This window comes from Chinchilla lanigera, unplaced genomic scaffold (genome assembly GCF_000276665.1).
Source record: "Chinchilla lanigera isolate Chin_1 unplaced genomic scaffold, ChiLan1.0 scaffold00034, whole genome shotgun sequence".
Taxonomy (NCBI): Eukaryota; Metazoa; Chordata; class Mammalia; order Rodentia; family Chinchillidae; genus Chinchilla; species Chinchilla lanigera.
This window is the reverse complement of record NW_004955435.1, coordinates 4621991-4644739: the sequence shown is the minus strand read 5'-3', so window position 1 is coordinate 4644739 and position 22749 is coordinate 4621991. Positions and strand designations below refer to the sequence as shown.

At 41.2% G+C, this 22749-nt stretch overlaps 1 protein-coding gene across 1 annotated transcript in view; it reads right to left on the bottom strand.

The window, feature by feature from the left end:
• Window positions 1-22598, bottom strand: part of Agl (amylo-alpha-1, 6-glucosidase, 4-alpha-glucanotransferase) — a gene marked incomplete at its 5' end in the record, with an annotated part of 62298 nt that extends 39700 nt beyond the window's left edge. The window contains 9 exon segments of the mRNA XM_013516512.1: window positions 804-901; window positions 991-1093; window positions 1434-1557; window positions 3332-3443; window positions 3611-3792; window positions 9373-9576; window positions 10439-10605; window positions 11302-11512; window positions 22449-22598. Coding sequence (XP_013371966.1) covers window positions 804-901; window positions 991-1093; window positions 1434-1557; window positions 3332-3443; window positions 3611-3792; window positions 9373-9576; window positions 10439-10605; window positions 11302-11512; window positions 22449-22530 — 1283 coding nt within the window.
• Between the last annotated feature and the right edge of the window lie 151 nt (window positions 22599-22749).

Below are 22749 nucleotides of genomic sequence, written 5' to 3'. Positions count from 1 at the left end.
TAAAATGATAAGAAAATTGCTTGAGATGCTCCTGCTGCTTTGCCAAGGCTTTTATCATCCTCTGGTCCAACTTATGCTGCATGTTCCTTAAAGTAAAGTAACCAGCTTGCTCGAGCTGGTTATCACTGACGTATTGCTAGCAGCGGCTGCAGTCTGACCATTTCTTGCAAAAGATCCTCTGTGAGGCCCTCAATTTCTTGTGTTTGGAGGTGGTTTTGAGGTAAGGTTTCGGGTCATGAGGGAGGAGTCCTCAGGAGTGGATTAACGCCTTCCTTGAGGGAGTTCTCGCCCTCAACGGGCTGGACCAGCTATCCCGAGAATGGGTTCGCCAAGACATGCCGCTTCCTGCGTTCACCCGTCTCTCCCGCACGTGCTCACCGCCCTCCTACTTCCCTTCCTGAGCTGATGTGGCACCAGGCCTGCCCAGGAGCTGAGCAGAGGCGGGCACTGCGCTTCTGAGACTTCCCAGGCTCCAGAACCCTGAACCCAAGTAAATCTTGTTTCTTTATAAACATTCTAATCTCAGGTACTCTAAATTCCAACGACAGAAAAGACACCGAGGACGCAGTCCTCCCGAAACATTAATGTAAATAATATCTATAAATTGGTACACAGGTAATATTTTTAATTAAAGATTTGCCAAACAAGATCAATAAATACTAAATATACTCGTGAGTTAAAACTTCTACTTCACTTTAAGAAATGTTCTGAAATCAGACCTTAAAGGAAACATACTAACTTGCAAGATTAAATACAATTTTCCATTTTTAACCATCAACGAGAAGAAAACAACAATGAAATACCTGGTAACTAAGGGATGTTTTCTAGTGACAGGTCCTAGCTTAGGACCATGGCCAGCCATTCGTTCGTAAAACACGTTTCCCAAAAGGCAATTAACTGCCTAGAAAATATTAAATTATGTTGTATCATCAACAACAAAAAATAACATTAAGACTCGAAGAGAAATAACAGTGTAACAATCGGTCCGACCTGTTCCTGGTGATAGTGGACGAGCTGGTGCTTCTCGGAATTTAATTCCTCGATTCTCTTACGGAACCAACCACAGCATTCTTCAATTGCGGCTGGCCCATTGCTAGAGCAGACAGAGCAATACAAACCGATGTAGTAGTTTTACAAAACTACACTGAAAAGCTTCCTAGTAAGGGTCACAGAATCCTTAAATATAATCATCAGGATCTTAACTATGGCTGAAAAGCTATTCCCACTGTAAAAAGTTCTACATGCATGCACAGAGACGTGACCGGGCACAAGCTGAAGTGGAAGGTGCCATGCGCCGTAGCAGCAGAATTACGGATCATTACTTCATTTTACTTTCTGTGAAGCATTTTCACAAGTACTATGAAAGTCATACGCGCCAAAAAGGTACACATGTATTACTATTATTCCTTTCACAGGACAAGTACGTAACGTACTTATGTGGTACGAAAGTTGCCAATGCAATGTTCATATCTACAGTACAGCCAAGCCGTCTGTATTCAGGATCCTGAATAATCTTAAGATGCTGGTTTGGATCAGACTTGGTTACTCTCCTGTTTTCTGGAACAAAGAAAAAATGGCATTTTGATTGCAAGTATCCACAAGGGGATTCAACCATCCTTCCCGCTTCTCCTTTTTTTGTTTTTTGAGACAGGGTCTCACTGTCTAGTTCAGGTTTGCCTTGAACTCACTACATAGTCCAGACCGGCCTGAAACTGGCAGCAATCCTCTTGCCTCAGCCTCCAGAGTGCTAGGATTACAGGCATGTGCCACCTTGCCTGGCTCCTGTTCTCCTCCTGTTATCACCCCTCCCCACACCCAGTGTGGTATTATACAGAGAGAGACAAAATATTATTGAAAGGAAACGTAAGGATTCCTGCAGTTCAATCCTAGCTCACTTTGTGGTCTCAGTTAGAATTCATTTATTCACTTTTCAGACCATTAAGGACTTTGGAAGTATGTGCTTTCTTCTCAGATACATACCGCTAAATATCCTAACCTCAGGAGTTCTGTTCCTTCAAGGATGGCTTCTGTTTCTAAAATAAGTCTTATCAACAGCCTTTCTCTGCCTTCTCTGATAGAAGCATATAGCTTTGTTTTCAGGTATTATTTTCTGTTTTCATTTATAACTGTATCACTTAGATAGTAAGATGAAAAGGAAACAAACGCTTTTGGGGGGAATTTTCACTCTTTTTCTGGAACTTGTTTCTAATAAACCAGGCATTGATGCAGGACTGTCTCCACTGGAAGTGATCTTATATTAAGTAATTAATTCATATTTGGCTTAATTTACAGATACTTTGAAATAGCTTATAAAACATCAAGTGACACTGATGTCACTGTAAGAGAAATTATGTGTTAGAGTTTGTGGAAATATGTGGCACAGAACTCAGGAACTGTAGGTACATTTCAGCATTTTACCCAGTTAGAGGGTACAATCATTGTGTTCAATATGCTGTACATTATTAAACATCATACATAATCAGTTTTCAGTTATGGTCTGAACCAATCAAATAACAATCTTTCTGTGCTTTTAAATGTAACTAGAATTTCTTTTCATTTATATCATATTATTGTATCGATGAGTTAAAACAAACATCTTGGGGAGAAACTGGCAAATATGCCATAAAAATCTGCTGGTGTTAGAGAACAATACTGCTAGTATTAGCAGCACACAACTGGTTTCTAATGAACACAGTCTTCTGAACCGGTTATTAATCCTTTCTCAAGTTGTATAGCCGCTTTTAGTTCTGAGCCATACAGACTGACTTGAAAGAATTTGCAGAAATGGAATTCCTTAAGATTTGGAACGAGCATAATTTGGTGGGGCGGCATACTGGGGATGACTCACAGACGTCATTAACACAGATGTCACGTAACAAACTTAGTGTTTGTTTAAGGTACAGAGGCAGACCGAGCTTCCCATTTGCCTGGTGATGTTTAAGTAATTAAAAATAAGTAAGTTCAAAATGTATTTCCAGCTGGAATCTTGTAACTTGTAGGTGGCTGTGTGAGTCATCCTACCATCTCCTTAGATCTGATCTGCTGCTGCATATTCTCCCTAGTCTGTATCCCCAGCAGTTGATAAATGACCACTCGTAAAACTCAAAAAAAAAAACAAACCCACAAAGTAAAATACATTCTTAAAATTCAATTTTAACACATTATGACACACCCTTGAGATGTTTCTACTGATTCCAGAAATACAGCTTTATAGCATCAAAATGTAATAATAGTTAATTATAATGTTAACCAAGAGAAAAAGTTATCCTTCGTGTAAAGTAATATTAAACTTCTCAAAATTGATACGGACAACATGATGCACATCCTTTACCTTGGGCGAGAAGTCTTCTAAATTCCTCAACTGCTCTGTGCTCATCTACTTGGAAGAATTCCCACAGCTTAATCTTTGGATAAATATCCTCCCAAATTACTTTTCGAATGCACTGAAAAATTTCAATAGTGAAAAAGATGTATGAATAGAAATCTTTTCATCAAATACTGCTTATTGCATTAAAAGACAGATTGTAAGTAATTTTCAACCACATATTTAGTTAGTACTTGGAAATTGTGTTACTCTGATTTGAAGCGATGGTCCTCTACACATACTTACATTCATGTGGTGATCGTTTTCAATCAAAGCCGGGACTCCTTTTTCTCTGTATTTCCCTTCTGCAACCTCACAGGAGAGATGCCAAAGTGCTCTGTCTAAAATCCAGGCAGGCTTTAAATGTGGAGAATTCACAAGATTATATGCAGATTCTGGATGTTCCTGGATCCATTTACTGTTAGAAGCTTAAAAAAAGGAAACATTTTGTGATTAAACTGAATACTTTGTAATTAAAGATAATATGGTGCTGGGCATGGTGGTGCATGCCTGCAATCCCAGCACTTGGGAAGCTGAGGCAGGAGCATCTTTGGGAATTCAAGGGCAGCCTGGGCTACAAAGCGAGCTCAAGGCCAGCCTGAACCACATAGTGAGACGCTGCCTTAAAAAGACCACCCCCCCCAAAAAAGTATCCTAAGTTTAAAGGTAAAACAAAATATTGACATCTTCCAGGTATTTCCTTCTTAGACATTAATATTTTATAATACTATCGTATGAAAAATTTCTTTGGTTATGACACCCTACAATTGATTTCACCATACTATTTTAAACTTTGACACTGTTTAGGAAACCCTGAGGGGCTGCTTCCAACAGGTAGCTATGATGAATTGCGCTGCTATCAATAGACTGACAATAAGGAAAATGTGTGTTTACATACAACGGAGTACTACCTGCCGTAAAGAAAGATAAATGAGTCATCTGTCGAAAATGGATGCACTCTGAGACCATGTTACGTGAAATAAATCAGGCACACAGCTTAAATATCACATGGTTTCTCTTACATGAGAAGCACAAATTATAAATAAAGAGCAAAATAAAAGAGACAACAGGAAGTAGGGACACATCTCTCTCAGAGGGGAAGGGCGTCACAAGACGAAGAGAAGCGCAGGGAGGAGAGGGAAAGGGGACGCACGAAGAGTGAAGGTGTGCCATGTGCAGGCACCACGTGGAATGTGAACGCTGTGCCCTGCACACACGGACTGACCGAAAACCAGAAAACCCTGACGGAAGAAAAATCAGTTCTCTCATAGGTTACCCCTTTGCACAGGTAACCCTAGAGGCCAATGAAATACGTGCTTGGATAGGACAGACAAAAGCGAGGCCAAGCAACTGCTGAAAGAAACACACTGAAGGACAAGGATGAACTCTGTATCTTTTTATGCATCTGCACCAGTAAGTTCAGAATCAGAATCAGGAGTCTGGAAAGATTCCAATTATTGAAGGTAATTTACAACATTAAAGATTTTTTACAATGGAGAAGACTTGTACACAATTTGTATATTATCCATCCACCCAACTACCCACCTATCCACCCACTCATCCATTCATCCATCCCTCAATCTGCTTTTTTCTTTTTTGCCGTGGGAGGTCAGGGTCTTGCTATGTAGCCCAGGCTGTCCTTGAACTCATGGCAATCTTTCTGCCTCAGTCCCCTGAACGCTGGGATTACAGGGGTGTGCCACCATGGCCAGCCTATCTGCTTTTTTTAGCTAGTCTTACTAAATTGTCCAGGCTGCCCCTGGATTCTCCTGCTTCGGCTTCCTGAGTAGCTGGAGTTGCAGGTGTGTATCACCTCAGTCAGCTTGTTTGATGTTTAAAGTGGGCTAGTGCCCCCTGAATTCACACTAAGGACAAGAGTTATCAGTGGAATAAAAATAGCCATTATTCACTGGTGAGGAGGTAATATGCTATTTTTGACAACCCTTAGGCTGTAACTACTTGTTAGATCCTTCTTGTGTATCTCTGTCTTCCTGAGAAACCACTTCGAAGATACCACCATGTATTACAGCAGTCATTGATATTTTCCTACTAATCTACCCATAACTCTGTAATATTTGTATTGTTCTTATGCTATTTCATAAATGGATGCATGTTTATTATTATGTGTTTCCTACAACAACCATTGAGAAAAGTTAATGATTACTCATTGGTCACTCATGTATAGCTCTATTTATTTTCTTTAGAAGCCACTTTGAAGATACCAAAGTACAGTACAACAACTATTGATAATCTATCTCTTTTGTCTGTAACTCACTATTGTCTATTTGTTTTCCTGAGAAACTATCTTGTAGATAACAATATGTAAAACAATAACCATTGTTAATTTCCTACCACTTTGTAATTTGGTAAGCCTTCTCTATTATTATGTTACCCTTCTTTTACTCTTTAAAATAAAAAAAAATAGCAATTATTGCATACATATACACATTAGGAATTCTTCTAAGCAGTTAAATGCACTAATTTATGATTCCTCATTTCCCACCACGTGATACAGAACACACTATTACGTTCCTTTAACAGATGAAGAACCGAGGCTCAGAGGGATAAGTAACTCAGGCAAAGTCACATGGCCAGGAATTAACTTGGGCAATTCTCTCCTCAGAATCTAGAATCAGAACGTTGCTCTGCCATCTCCAGCACTCCGCTTTCAACTTTTAATCACATACGCCTGCTCCGGTTTCTGTCTCATATTCCGTCTCAGATTCTGCCATGCTGCATTGGGTCAGACTCTGTCTTATCCCACATACCTTTAAGGAAAACCTGCAACGACACCCTGATTTTTTTAACAGTAAGCTCCTGGAACAGTTTTTTCTCAATACTTTCAAGTAAAATTAAGTGTCAAATGAAATAATTCTAAGCATTAGGTAATGAGGGTCTCTATACTTCTTCTAATTCTACATGAAAGAGGAATGAAACTCCCAACTGTGTTCAACATACCAAAACTAAAAATTAATCACGGGCTTCTGCAGCAGTGCAGTAGAGAACGCAACGAACACTGTCGCCAATGTAACTGGTGAAAAGCATTAAAAATCACGCAATGTCTCTGGAAGTTGTTCTAAGGGCATCTACACACTGGCGCACACCCAACGTAACAGCAGCAAGAATCTGCGGGATGCACCAAGAGCAGGTGGGTTCTCAGTGCTCGCGGTCCGTTCACCGGGGCTGGGACATCCGGTCACAAGCGGGAGCCGCGTGGAGAGCGGCCCAGAGCTGCGACACGGGCGGGGATGCGGGGCAGCCTGACCCTCGTAGGTGAGGTTACAGCCCCGGCGGGAGCGGGGGAGAGCCGCGCCGCCAGGAGTAGAGCACTGGGGACAGCGCTGTGCACGGCAGCCCTGGGCAGGACACCGCAGCGCGTCTCTGTTTACACGCCAGAGACTCTTGCCGTTCTCACCAATAGATTTTCAGGTCTCTCCATACGCCAAACATCTTCCTGGGGACTTTACATGATTATTAGGAAATAATTTTCATCAGTTACGGTTGTTCCACTAGGTAGAGGGTGTATGGAGCCCTCCGCCGCTGTTCTGGAAGTAGATTCCCCCTGAATGTAACTGTCGAATGCAATCCCATTTCACAAAAGGACATAAGGATTGCAAGCCTCCAGGTAAGGCTGTGACAAAGTTCATCTCTTCTACATTGCACAGAATCTCTCAGATGCTACTTACTTCAATTTTCACTCTTTTTCCCTTTAGTAGTAAAGCTCCCAAGGCTCAGCCGTACACACGGCTGCCACACTGAAGACCCCACTGCGAGGCTCCCTGAAGGTATGTGGGATGAGCGACAGGGTGTACCCGATGCAACGTGAGCAGAACCCGGGCGGGACGCGACACGGGACGCGGCAGCCGTGTTAGGCTACAAGTCGGAAGCAGAGCGCTGGAGACGGAGAGCAGCGTGAGAGCAAGACGCTCGCTCCCTCACGCCATGGGGCTAGTTTCAGCCCTCGGGTGCCCCACCTCTCATACGAGGTAAACACACCTTCGATCCTAAACCGCTACAGTTTTCTGTCTCTGACACAGCTGCCTGAACTGTCTTCTCATTCCATAGCTGTAACTAACACATCATTATACTGATGAACTCAATGTGAGTATTACAGATGTCTGAATAATTATCAACACTGTCATTTTTTCAAGTGACAAATACTGTGTCACAGTTTGTACCACAGACATGGAGCCCTGATTTGCAGGTGCACGCCGATTTGCCATTACCACTGGGTATCACTGTCTGTGGTAGTTACCTGGGCCGATCGGAGTAAGAAACGCCCAACTAAATTATCAGCACAGTTCTGGGTGTGGCTGAGGGTTTACTCAAGACAGAACACCCATGCTGGGCGTGAGCGGCACCAACCAACACGCAGATCGCCGGTGTGGAATAGCAGGGAAACGAGGGGAAGCCTGCCTCTGCTTCCCGGGAGGAGGCGCTCCCGTCTTCACCCTGGACTCAGCTCCTGGCTCTGGGCACACTCTTCAGCCTTCCGTCACAGATGCTTTGGCGCCCTCACACGGACGCACACGGGACACTACCGTGAGCTCCAGGCCCTTGCCCGGACCCTTCAGATCCGCAGCAGACTGCAGACCTGCACTCTTCCTCACCTGACTGTGCAGGCCGCCACTGCAAGCCAATCTTGTAAACTCACATGTATTTGTGTATCTTGCATTAACTAAGCACTGTAAGCACTGACTGCTACATCGTCTATACCGATAAACTAGGTCTATAATCTTTAAACATCTTCATATCTTCTACGGTTTCCTGGGAAACAGGAAACAACACTGATTTCATTTAAATTTTTACGCCATCTAGAATTTCTGCTCTTTACATCTGCCAGTTATTAGTGTCCACACTTTGCTACATGACGGCACATATGGAAGGTAATATTTGTAACGTACACTGGATTAACTGCAAGCTCATGGCTACAGGCTTCATCAGACCAGGCCCAGCTGCTCTGATGGGTAAGGGGAACAATTAGTTCCACCAGTAGGGAAAATTTTATATATTTTATAGGGTCCTATATAATTAAGGTTACCTTGGGAACCAGAATGGGCTAACTACTTTTTTTTTTGGTACTCTTTTCACATGTAAAACATATAACTTTGGAAAGTTTACTAGTGATTTCTTCCACAATAACAGAAGTCATTCAGTTATTCATACATGCTGTAGGACTAAAGCTCACTGGTATACAAAGGTTTTATTATGGAAAGTATTACTCTCCAAATTGAAATATGTGATTATTATGTCCCTTCTATAAGCACTCTATTTTTAAAAGAATTACAAGTACTTATATTTCAACTCTATTTTCAACTAATACAGTTTCTGCTAAAAGAAAAAAGTGACAGCATACAAAATGAATTTTAAAATTGAAGAACACTTTTTTTTGTTTTTTGAGACAGGGTCTCACTCTGCAGTTCAGGCTGGCCTTGAGCTCATTTTGTATCCCAGGCTGGTCTCGAACTCCTAACGATCCTCCTGCCTCAGCCTGCCAAGTGCTGGGATTACAGGTGTGAGCCACCAGGCCTGGCTGAAGAACTTTTAATCACCACTTGCTTCTTTAACATTCATCTTCGCCTTAAGACTGTACTCTTAAGTAAAATAAATCAGATGTACATATTTAAATATCACACTGTTTCTCTTGTGTGAGAAACCAAAAGTATAAATGAAGGCCAAAATGTGTAACGGATACTGGGAAATGGGAGGAGATGTTTAAATGAGGACTGGAATAAGGGAGTGGGTATGGGGAAGGGAAGAGGTACAAAAAAGAGAACAGAAGGAAAAACATGCAAACAAAGCTTCTGTAAATAAGAAGGGAAGAGGGGTTGAAGGGAGGAGAGGGGAACGGAGAAAAAAGATAAAATGCATCTTAAATAAGTGGTGGGGATGTAGCTCAGTAGTACAGCGCAAATGTGTGTGTACATATATGACTATCAGTGAATAAAATATCTGTGAATAAAATAATTAGAATTTAAGATTCTCATCAAAATTAATGAAGATCATACCAGTATGATTGTAGACAACATCTGTAATACAAAGAACATTCCATTCTTTCCTCAGCTTTTCCACTAGTTGCCCAACATCATGCCATGTATACTTTCTATTAGGTCTTGAAAAGTCAGGGTTTAACTCCAACTGATCAGCCAGGGAGTAGCATGACCGAGACAGTCCTAGAGTCTGCAGTGGGGTGAAGTGAATCATGTTGTAGCCTGCAAAGCAAGAAAATAAGGACTACTGTGAGAAAAAACATGACTAACCTAAAACTAAGTAAAACATCAATGTAAACTTTCCCAAGTAATTATAGATAGGAAGGCAACCACACTGCTAGACAAGGTGTCAAAGACGTGGGTTCGAATTCTAGCCGGGTATGCTGCTTAAATCATTTAGTACGATCAGTCGTCTCATTTATAAGACAGGGATAATGAGGTACTATACTTGAAAAAATTACATACACAGTACTTAGTTATTACTAGGGGTTTGGTTTTTACTTGTTGGCTATATGAAAATATTTCCCATGCAAGTATATCAATATACATTTTTTCCTGCTTTTAATACCCTACAGTACTGGTATTCACAGAATTCAGTTTTGTCAGTGAATTTTCACTTCTTTCTGCATGGTATATTCACCTTGAAAGTAGAAACTGAACACTACTGTAATAGTTTACTGCTAATTTTCATATGTGAAAACAAAATCTTAGAAATGATGTCACTTCATCAGAATTCTTTCAATTCTTAAATAAAACCACAGAACTTGCCATTTTTATAGATTAAAAGTGGTCAAGTGGCCAGGCATGGTGGCGCATGCCTGTAAGCCTAATACTTGGGAGGAGGAGGTAGGAGGATTGTTGCAGGTTCAAGACCAGCCTGGGCTACAAAGTGAGCTCAAGGCCAGCCTGAACTGCATAGCGAGACCATGTCTCAAAAAAAGAGACAAATAAATAAAAGTGGTCAAGCATAAAAAATGTCATATGGTTTTATCTAATTACTAAACACATTAAAAATGAAATTAAAAGCACAACTTTTGAAAACTATTAAGGATTACATTGATTTCTAAAAAAAAGCTGACGTTACCTGATTCTTTTGCGACCCTAAGTCTGCTTTCCCATTCATCCAAAGGCCCTAAACACTTCGCTAAGAAAGTCTGCAGAGTAACACAGTCCAAGGGTAACACGTGATTATCAGCGCCAACTCGCAAAACAGGATCCACGACTATGTAACCTCCACCACTCTTCTCACTTCTAAGAGAAAACAAAACAATCAGTGAGAGGGAAAAATATCCCCTTCTAACGGTCTGACTCTAGGAGGTGAACTGTCCCATTTAAAAATATATGTGTATCGAAGCACAAAACCATAGCAAACAATAGCAGAAGCTGCTTTTACCCAATTGCCACATGACTATGTAACATAACAGAACTAATGAAAAATACACGTGCCAAACCCTATCAGTAATCGCAAGGACATTCAAATAAAAAGCACTGCATACTCATGCTGCCGGAAAGGACTTTACAAAATTTATATAGGGATGGGTGTGGTGGCGCAAGCCTGTAATCCCAGCACTCAGGAGGCAGAGACAGGAGGATCACCATGAGTCCGAGACCAGCCTGGGCTACATAGTGAGTTCAAGGCCAGCCTGAAAGGCTATACTTTCAGGGATCATTTCTATAGTCTATAGTATGTTATTAAGGCCAGCCTGAACTACATAGTGAGACCCTGTCTCCAAAAAAAACAAAAAACAAAAAACAAAACAAAACAAAAAAAACCCCTAAAAAACCCACCATAAAATGGGTCATGCAGTAACCTCCTGGAAATTGAAGAATCATCGTCTATTTGTATCTAAAGAAAGCAATGCAAAAAACTGCACTGCCATTTTCATACTGTAACTTTGGGTCATAAAATAAGTTAACTCTTTTCTACACACGGAACACTTAACTTACCCTTGGAGGAAGTAATACTGAAATGATCCAGACTGTTGCAGATGAAGTTTACAGTACTTATCAGAATCATCTTCTCTTTCTGTTGGGTTTTCCCAATCCAGGGAACGGAATTTTTCTCTATTAAATGCTTCTCCGGGAAATGGGTAATTTGTATACACAGTAACTGCTTTTCCCTGCAAAGTTGGGCCTAATCGGAACTGTAGTTCAAACCCTAAAAAAAAAATCGTATTTTAATAAAACCAGTATAGGACTTATAATGTTTAAAAAATAGATGTCTTGTTTAAAATGTTTCAGGGGCTGGGGATGTAGCTCGGAGGCACAGCGCCTGCCTGGCAAGTGCAAGGTCCCAAGTTCAATTCCCGGTACCGCCCTCCAAAAGTTTCAAAACTATACTTTTTCTAAGTCATGTTTAAAATAACTCCAAATATCTAATGCTGTTCTGGAACTACACAGTTTGATTTAGCTAAATGTGTATTTTAGCAAGTATAATAAACATCATAGAGCAGTCTACTTCGTAATATGCCCTTTTACTTTCCCAAGCAACGGATACCTACTCCCATGTGCAAATTCTGAACATGACCTTATGCACCTTGATCCCCTTCCACCCCTCCAGGCTTGTCATCTTCAACTCAGACCTTTTCCAGTATTTTCCAAACGGCAATGGAGAAAGTGTCTCTGCAGTGTCAGAATAGGGGACTTGGGAGGTCTCATGGGACAAAAGTCCTACTATACAGGAAAAGCCATCTTTAGGGACAGAAGGTAACCTCAAAAGATGCAGAATGCACAGTCCAACAGCAGTTTGCTGGTATCTGACTGACGGTGCTTGCTGAAAGACAGTGGTGTGCTACTAAGGGGTGAGCAACGGACGGGGTGGTGCAAGCACTGACTGGCAGTGCTTGTTGGCTTTCCAATGGGGACAGCCCCCCATGGACAGACGAAGGACACCAACACATCGCTGAGTGCGGACTTGGGAAGAGATGTGCAGAAGCAGGTCAGTGAGCCGGCACGTACACCCTCCCCTGCATTACTGCCCAAGTCGCTCTTCATGGGTTAGTTACTAACGTCTCTGCTGGGATCCTGAGAACCAAGGTAGTCCTCCTTTTGTCTGGGTTAGGTTGTTTCTATTAAAGAATGTCTGAGACTTGGTACTGTATTATACAGGTATTTTATCAAAAGTGGGGAATAATGAACACGTTACAGTTAAAATTGTGTAGAAGGGATGTTTCGGTTGGCTTAAGGCAAACTTTAAACCATCTTTATAAATATTAGAATGTGAAAGGTCTGACTATAGTCAGGTCTCTCTGTCCCAAATTGAAGGCTTGCGGCAATCCTGTATTGAGCTTCCTTCTTCCAGGAACACGTGCTTGTTCAGGTCTTGGCGTCACATTTTGGCGTTGAAATTCTAGTATTTCAACAAAATTTGCATTATTATTGCACCTGATAAACTGATTGGTGATCTTTGATGTAATTACTGTAACTGTTTTGGAGCAACATGAACTGGGACCTTGTAAGCAGGCAAAGTTAACCGCTATGCTGTGTGTTCTGACTGCACCACTGATGGGTTATCCTCTACCCATTTCCCTCTCTTCCTTGAGATGTGATTACTGAGACCAGGCCAGTTCACCCCAATCTAAGTGCTCAAGGGAAAGAAAAGTCACATACCTCCTGCTCTAAATCAAAAGCTAGAAATGACAGCCCATTGGGAAAGGCATACGGAAGGGTGAGATAGGATGTGAGCCAGGCCATTTGCACCAAACAGCTAACCAAGCTGTAAATGCAAGGAAAAGGTTCCTGAAGGAAAATCAGTAGTGCCACTCCCGGAACACATGAGTAAGAATGCAAAACAACCTTACTGCTGATATAGTGAAACGTTTAGTGACCTGGACAGAAGATCAAACCAGCCACAGTATTTCCTCCAGACAAAGCCTAATCCACAGCAACATGCTCACTCTCCTCAACTCTATGAAGGCTGAGAGAGGGAAGCTGCAGAAACAAGGGCCGAAGACACCAGAGGCGGGCTCACAACGTTTAGGAGAACAAGCTGTCTCCCTATTGTAAACGTCCAAGCTGCAACAGCAAGTATCAATGTAAAAGCAAAATTAACATCACTGATGAAGGTAATGAAGAGGCCACCTAGGGGTTTCATAGAGGAGAAGTCAATACTTGGCTTCAAAGTATCAGAGGACAGACTGACTCTTGTTAAGATAAATTTAAATTTACGTCAATGCTCATTTACCATTCTGAGAATCGTAGTGCTTTTAAGAATTACACTAAAGCCAGGCATGGTGGCACACGCCTGTAATCCCAGGACTTGGGAAGCTGAGGCAGGAGTATCGCCAAGAGTTCCAGGCCAACCTGGGTTACACAGTGAGTTCAAGGTCAGCCTGACACTACATCAGCTGGGCATGGTGGCACATGCATGCATGCCCAGCATGTGGGGAAGCCAAGGTAAGAGGAATGCAAGCCAAAAGGAACTTTCCTCAAAAAAAAAACAAAGAAATTACACCAGATTTACTCTGCCTGTGCTCTATTCATAGAACAATAAAATTTGGACAACACCACATCTGTTTACCATTTGGTTTACTCACTATTTTAAGCCCAGTGTTGAGACCTGCTCAGAATAAAAGGTTCTTTAAAAAAAAAATACTGGTCACTGGCAAAGTACCTGGTCACCCACGAGCTCTGATAAAGATAAAAAGATTAATATTTTTATGCTAGCCAACACAGCATCCATTCTGTGGCTCATGGACCAAGGAGTAATTTTAACTTTCAAGTCTTTTTTAAGGACCACATTTTGTACGACTATGGCTGCCTCCGACAGTGATTTCTTTGATGGATCCAGGCAAAGTAAACTGAAATCTCTTTGGAAAGAATTCACCATTGTAGACGCTATTATGAGCATTGATGGTTCATGGCTGGACATCAAACGTCAACATTAAGAAGTGTGTTAAGTCCTCATGAATAACTTTGAGGAGTTAAAAACAGTTGAGAATGTAAAGCAGATGTGTCAGAAATAGCAAGAGAACTAGAATCACAAGTGAACCTAATGTGACTGAGCTGCTACAAGCTTACGATAAAATTAGTAAGTGAGGAGTTATTTCTAATGGACGAGCAAAGTAAGTGGTTACTGAGATGGAATCTATGTACTTTTGGATTTCATCTAAGATGCTGTAAACACTGTCGAAGTAACAAGAGGATTTAGAGTACTACATAAACTTAGCTGATAAAGCAGTGGCAGGATCCAAGAGAACTGACTGGGATTTTGAAAGAAGTGCCACCCACAGGTGAAAGAGCACCACACGCTACAAAGACATCTTTTTTGAAGAGTCAACTGATACATCAAACTTCACTGTCTTATTTTAAGAAACTGCCACAGAAAACCTAGTGCCGGGCAACTACACCCTGATCAGTCAGCAGCTATCAACACTGGGGCAAGACCCTCTACTTGCAAAGGTTATGAGTTGTTAAGAGCTTACCTGGTGAAAATATCTTCTGAAGCAAAGGTTAGGAAAGACAGCTTTCTCACCCACTCTGCCAGAGATTGCCTCGGATGCTGCACATTGAACTACAGGATTTAATGTTTCCCCTGCTGCATTTTGAACTTGCCTTGGTCCCACTACTTTGTACCTCTGTTTGTAACTTTTAGAATGAAAATGTCTATCTTGTGTCACTGAATATTGGAAGTGTTTAACTTCCTCTTCACTTGTGTAAGGGCTTACAGGGAAGAGTTCACCTTAAATCTCAGAGGAGACTTGCACTTTTCAGCAATGCTCAAACTATTAGGGCTTTGGCAACTCTCGGAGATTGACTAAATGCCTTTTGAGTAAAGGAATGTGCAAGAGTCTTTGGGGAGACAGGGGCAGAACCTTACGGTTTGTGTGTAGATGTCTCCCCAAAGCCTCATGCAATCACGTGGGGCTTTTCAGAGGTGGCTGAATCTAGCTTGTGATTCATTCATGATCATCCAGTGCTGGGATTAAGAGTGGGAGTACTACATCTGCCCTAGGGTGGGTAGCCTGCATACAATATAAATGACAGAAAGAGTCTTCTCTCTCTTGTTGCTTTTGCTGTCTTCTGCTACCATGAACTGTTGCCCTCTGCCATGTGCCACCCTGCCTTGCAGTCAGCCGATTATAGACTGAAACCTCTACAAACTGTGAGCTAAATGAACTATTCTCCCCTTAGCTTTGGACTCTAGGTATTGTCTCAGCAACCAGAAAAGTAACTAAGACATTTGCATATTTGTATATCTTGTGTAATATATATTTCTCTAGTAAACACCAACTGATATAGATATCATAAATAAAAAGGGAAAGCTACTATGAATCCTGTTTTGCTGGATATAATTCAGAGTTAATAGTATAAATGGCATTTTATTTGTGCATTAAAAAAATCAGTTTGAGCTTGCTATGGTGGTACCCTGGGAGGCTGAGGCAGGAGGACTGCAAGTTCGAGCCTAGCCCAGGCAATTTAGTGAGACTGTCTTTAAAAAATTGTTTTTCAAATGGCTAGGGAGATAGCTTAGTACAAAGGCCCTTGGTTCAGTCCCCAGTACTGCAAAACAAACAACAGTTTGGTTCAACGCAAATACTGAACATAGGAACACACAGATATGTTGCATCTCCATTGAGGTCTAAAACTGTTCTTTGTTCGCGGAAAATCCCTCACACTAATATTTGATAGGTAGCAAACACAATTTTAAATACTGGGTTAAATATTTTTTTGAACAAAAGATTTCAGTAAAAGGCATTAGGAGAATAATGGACTTTTCCAACTTACCCTAACTAAATACCTGTAACTGTCAAGATAAATACTGTTTGTTTTCACAGTGCAATATGGATAATATGAGTGAATGGAAGTTCTAAACATTTCTGGGAAAATTATTTTCTAGCGTTAAGTACTGTTAATGTTTTCCTCAGCTGGACCCCAAATATGAATATAAATTTATTCATAGTACTTTAGCAAGTAAAAATCAAATTATCCCAATGGTACTATGAAGTCACTGTAAAAATACAAAGACTCACTTTCTACACTGTACAATGAAACTAGGAACTTCTCTTTGCTTTTATGCTGTAGGCGGACCTTTCGAAACCTGGTCTGGAAAACAGTATGAGTGAAACGTGGCAGTAAGGAAGGAACCTTAATATTAGAAGTAGGGGGAAAAGCAAGTTATGTAATTGTAGTACACTTCCATTTTTTAAAACAAAAAGCCTAAGAAAAAATCTTTTAATACATTTATGCAATTTCATAACGGAGAAAATAATTTTCAAATTAGAGCTACAACTGTGAAGGGACAGACTGAGAAACAACTGCACGAAGAAGTAAAATATGAAATGAAACACTGTACTTAGAAAGTATGTGTTATGGTTTGTGTCTAGATGTCCCCCAAAGCCTCATGAGGTGACAGGCTACTTTCCTCAGAGGTGACTGAATCTAGAGTGTGTGACTGACTCACAGTGCAAGGCTGGGAGTAAGGGTGCTGGGGCCAAGGGTGGGGACTGTGGGATCTGTTCACCGACTGGACTGGCACCATCCTAATCCCCACAGATGGGACACAATACGAGCGGCAGAACAAACCTGTCTCTCTGTCCCTTGTTGCTTTGCTACAGTCGCCCGTCATGAACGGTTCTCCTCTGTGACAGCCCTCTGCCAAGCCACCCTGCCTTGGAGCCAGCTGATTATGGACCAAAACCTCTACAGGTTGTGAGCAAAATAAACCCTTCCTCTTCTAACACTGGATATGGGGTATTGTGTCTCAGCAACGAGAGAACTAACTAAGACACTATGAGCATTACAGATATCCAGAGAGTGATTAAATATGTCATCGAGAAAATGATGACACTATGAACTGATTGTGCAGTTTATTTAAATAACCTGTCCCATGTTAAGCTTGTGCAAATATTGCTTTTATGTTTATACAAGGACTCAGAGAATTTGTAGTACAAAGGTTCAAACTCATCCAACTCTAAAACAGTATTTGGATCAGTGTGGCCTACCTTCAGAAAAAAGACGACAAGCGTTTACAAATATGAACATTTATTTATATAGATATGTACAGTTTGTTCTAATAGAGAATGTACACTGTAAAACACCAAAATAAAGTTAAAATGAAGATGCAGATGAAATAAGCAATATTTTAATACCTTTATTCAGTAATCAATAGAAAAAGCCTTTTAATTCACTGAAAATTAACACTGGTCCTACTGGCCAGTGAAAACAATGTGACTAAATAAACTTCACTATTTTTTCAAAGTTTGGTTTAATATTTTGTGAAAAAGTGATTCAAAGATCCCAGGTTGTATTTATTACGTGGTTTTAACTGACCTCAAAGGTGCAAAAATTACCACACAAAAATACCTCCATCCAAACAAAAGAAGTTCCTGGTGCTGTGTTTACTATCCATGACATGAGTCTTCATTCCCATTCACCGATTATATGAAGACTTTTGCTGAATGCAGCTGGTAAATTTGTATTTTCTGACATCCAGTACTGCTTTTACAAGCTAATCATACGATATTCTGTTTTTCTATATTAAACCAGCTGAAACTCTTTATTCAAGAAGTTAGAAAACAGCTACTAATTCATTAAAGTGGGCAGATTTTTATTTACATGGGTAAAATAAAATAATGCAAAGTACACATTTAAAATGCCTTTGCTGGGGCCGGGGATACAGCCCAGTGGCACAGCACCTGCCTAGTAAGCGCAAGGTCCTGAGTTCTATTCCTGGCACTAAATAAATAAATAAATAAATAAAATGCCCTTGCTGTGGCAAGGAAAACTATAACCAACCAATAGCGCAGCTGTTTCTGTAAGTAAAGTTTTACTGGAATGCAGCCAGCGTCCATTTATTTACCTATTTATGGCCCACAGCTGCTTTGCGCTACAAGGCAGAGCTGGTTAGCGCCAACAGACTGGCAGGCCTGCAAGCTGGAAGGCTTTGCTATCTGAACCTTTCAGAGAATGTGGCAAGCTCTGTCCTATACTATAGTATCAATTTTCTTCAAAAAAGCAACAATATTTTCTAAGTACAATATTTTCTAATCACAAGTACCATACTTGTGATTCCTAAAAAGGAAAAATCTCAAAAAGCAAATCTCAAACACGGTCTAACTCATCTTTAAGGCTGGCCATTTCTGTGAAGTAAAACAGATTCACATAAGCTGGGTGTAGTCCCAGCACTTGGGAGGCTGAGGTAAGAGGATCATTGGGAGTCTGAGACCAGCCTAGGCTACAAAGTGAGCTCAAGGCCAGCCTGAACGCAAGACCCCGTCTCAAAAGGACAAAAGTTAAAAAAAAAAAAGGAAAGAGAGGTACACATTACTCTTCCTATTGTTACAAAGTTTTAGCAAGATTTTTTTCTTCCCTTTGCAGTGCTGAAGATCGAGCCTGTGGCCGCACACACGCTAGGCAAGCACACAATCACTGAGCCACATCTCTGCTCCCTATTTTTTGAGCTACTACAACCTGCACATCTATACAGCTTGGACATCTACCTCACTTGGCTTAGGGAAGAGTGCAGTTCGTGGCGACACACTGTAAACAAGTGAGAGTTTAACCTGTGAGCCACTCTAGCCCTCCGGCCTTTCCACTCCACTCTTTCCTCAGAATGTGTCCCTGTCTGTAACTCATCTGATCTAGAAACTGAGTGTCAATGTCAATTCACATATTAGCAAAACTTAAACTACTTTTAAAAGAACGGGAAAAAGAAAGGAAGGAAATAAAGATCCTATATTTTCTTTTGTATCCTAACACACAGATCAGTTCATACCCTCAGCGGTCCAGAGCTACTCTAGATCTCTAATCTAGATCTCTAATCTGAATTTTTCTTTTCTTTTTTTTGAGACAGGCTCTCACTATGCAGTTCAGGCTGGCCTTGAGCTCACTTTGTAGCCCAGGCTGGTCTCAAACTCACAATACTCCTCCTGCCTCATCCTCCCTAGTGCTGGGATTATAGGTGTGCGCCACCACGCCCGGCTCAAATCACTGAAATTAAAGTTCTTTGATAAAAAAAAATTTCTTATATACAGTAAACGAGACATTAGAATACCTACAGCATTCAGATTCTATAATTAATCACTCAGCCTGCTAAAATTAGCTGAGGTCACACAGTACACAGCGTGGCTATCTCATTGCTCAGGCAACATTAGGGATACTTCACTTGGATTGTTCCTATCTTGTTGAAGACAATTAGCAAGATTAAATGAGTGATTAAAATATTACTGTAGGCTGAGCGTCATGGAGCACTCCTGTAATCCCAGCACTGGGGGAGGCTGAGGCAGGAGGATCGTTGCAAGCTCCAGACCAGCCTGGGCTACAAAGTGAGCTCAAGGCCAGCCTGAACTGCATAGTGAGACCCTGTCTCAAAAAAAAAAAAAACAAAAACCAAAAAACAAACCCCAAAACAAAAACAGAAACAAAAACAAAAACAGTATTACTATAAATTAAAAATATTTCCACCCAATTTATAGAAGCTCAAGATTCTAATCAAGGAACCTTTGTACAGTATACATGTTCCTTTTGTTTTCTTTTTTTTTGAGACAGGGTCTCGCCTCCTGTCTCAGCCTCCTCACAGCATACATTTTCTTAAATAGCAAAAACTGAAAATTTGACCAACCTATATAAAAGATGGGAAAATCAGAGGTTTGAGGAATATTGATTTTCATCATAATGCTACCACTAAATCGGTTAAGAAATCCAGGACAAGATTATGATTTGGCTTTGTAAGAGCAATACTTAGTCCTATACTTGTTGAATTAAATATCTTCACAAATTTCAATCTTGAAAATAAAGAGGAATTTTTCCTTTAAGGAAAAAAGAAGAAAAATGGAAAAGTGTTTGGTGACCAAATCACTATGAAGAATGAGTTTTTCCTCACATCTGTCACCAAGTAGTGTTCATTTTAAAAGGTGTCATACTCTGTTCTCGCTTTTCCAACTGTGATGTGTGAAAGCCTTACCTTTAAAAAGATTCCTTTATTTTTTAAAAAAGAGCCTACTCAAAGATTTGTCCCAACTGTCCCTCACTTCACTTTCACATTACAAATGTCTTTGAAAATAACACAAGCACACTGTTACTACAAAGAAGTAGCATTCCCATTTATAGCACTTGGATGAATTTACTGGTATTAACTAATTGTAACTGCACTTACAAACCTCGTTCTTATTCCATAAATGCCTCACAGGGCCCTCTTTACACAGTGTGACTGAGTTCACCATTTCTGCCAGTTTTAACTGGAGTTTTGGGAAGTCAATCAGTAAGTATTAACTCTGTACACAGCACGAAGTGTGTAAGTGTCCCTCTCCTCACAAATCTTAAGCTCTAGTTGGACACGGTGAGACTAACAAGCTTTCAGACACTGCTTCATTGTTCAGTGCTTAATTGCTGTGTATTTACTAAGCACAACTGGAAATCAAAGCGAAGACAAAAAATTAAAGACTTCATCAAGAAGATGGCATTCCAGATGAATGACAACAAAAGGGATCTAACAGACTCGAGGCAACTGATGGGAGTTGGGGCGTAAGGTCAGGCAGGGGAGGGACTCACAGGAATGAAAAGGGAAACCCTAATGATGTTACACCCTAATGAAAGGAAACAATGAGATACAACCTTGGCTAGGAAAGGTCCCAGTATAGAATGATGCTGGGGGGCTGGGGATTTAGATCAGCGGCAAAAGCGCCTGCCTGGCAAGCGCAAGGTCGTGAGTTCGGTTCCCGGTACCGGAGAAAAAAACAAAAAACAAACAAACAAACAAACAAACAAAAAAAAGAATGATGCTGGGCGTGGCAGCACACACCTATAAGCCCAGTACTTGGGCGGTTGAGGCAGGAGGATCACCGTGAGTTCCAGGCCAGCCTGGGGCACATAGTGAGTTCAAATAGGCTACACAGCCCAACACTTGAGAGGCTGAGGCAGGAGGATCACTGCAAGTTTGAGACCAGCGTGGGCTACAAAATGAGCTCAAGGTCAGCCTGAACTGCATAGTGAGACCCTGTCTCAAAAAGACCAAAAAAAAAAAAAAAAAAAAGATCCTTAGTATTGTATATGCTTTTAATTAAAAAAAAAGGATCCTTAGTATTGTATATGCCTTTAATTAAACTGTGGAAAGAATTCAGCCCAAAGACAGAATCCAGGTTGACGGAATTCTTGGGGGGGGGGGTCAAAACTGGAAAAGTGCAGAGTTGGGAAAACCAAAAATGGAGCAAGTGTCCCATGACCTTAAACGCCAAACAGCGCTGGAAGAGGAGGACTGGCCGGAGGGGACACAGCAGACGGCTGAAGTTTTTTCAAAATTTTAATGTTTTAAATACTAGGGAAATAAAATTCTTTCAAAACATTTATCAGCGTCCATGTGCTACATATGTAAAGGGGACTGAATTTTATTTTTCCTACGTTAAGCCTCTTTCACAAATTACACTAATGTAAATGTGAAATGTTTTTAAATGTTGAAAAATTACAGAGCCTAAGAAACTATGCATTTACCTTACAGAAATATAATTTGATCTGTTTAATCATAGCTCAAATACATTTCAAAATAAACCAACCAAAAAAAAGTTGTTCCATTTTTTATTTGGCAAGAAAATATTCTCAACTTTCCTTCCCTGTATTTGAAAGGCTTTTGGGAAACAAAAAATACACTTTTTGCTGTACTCTGTTAATGCAGAGGTTTAGTAAAGAAACCGTAAGCTATAAAAAACCAAAGCTACAGATACACTCAAACCAAAATTAGCTATAAAGCATTTTACTAGGTTTTCACAACAAATGCTATCAGAAATAATACAGCCAATCTTTTGATTACATATGTAGCTTTGACCTTAGGTGAGGGTTAGCACGCAAAGAAAGTGAACTATTTTATTCCTGTCCTAACATGACAGATACAACATGTTTTTTTAAGTCAACCGTTAACACCGAAATTCGTGGGACACAGCACCACCTTTTGCACAAATCAAGCTTCAGAAAGATCGCCGCAGTGAGCTTTGTCTAATTTGAGGTTTTCTTTCCTTTCTGGGTACTGGAGCTTGAACCCAGAACTCACTCATTCTAGGCACACAACCCCAGACCTGAACTGCAGAGTCCGCCTGACTTACTGGGACCCCCAGCGAACAGGAAGGTCACAGCCACGAACATGCGATCACACAACGCACTCTGACCTTGCTCAAGTCTGAAAAGGGTCTTCTCCAGCCTCTCCATCTCGTTCAGCAGCAAGATTCGAACCTGCCTACTGCGGTCCATCGCGCGCTCCGGAGGCCTGGCGGTCTTTCAGAAGAATGAGAAGAACTCCGGCGCGGAAGGAGCCGCCCCTGCGGGAACAAAAAGCAATCAGCGGGGAGGGCACAGGCCCCGCCTCCGCGTCCGCGGCGCGCACCGGGCACCCACATGTTGCGAGCGCGCTGCCCTCGGGCAGGGCTCCCGCGCACAGCCGGCCTCCCTCGCAGCCGCCAGACCCCCGCG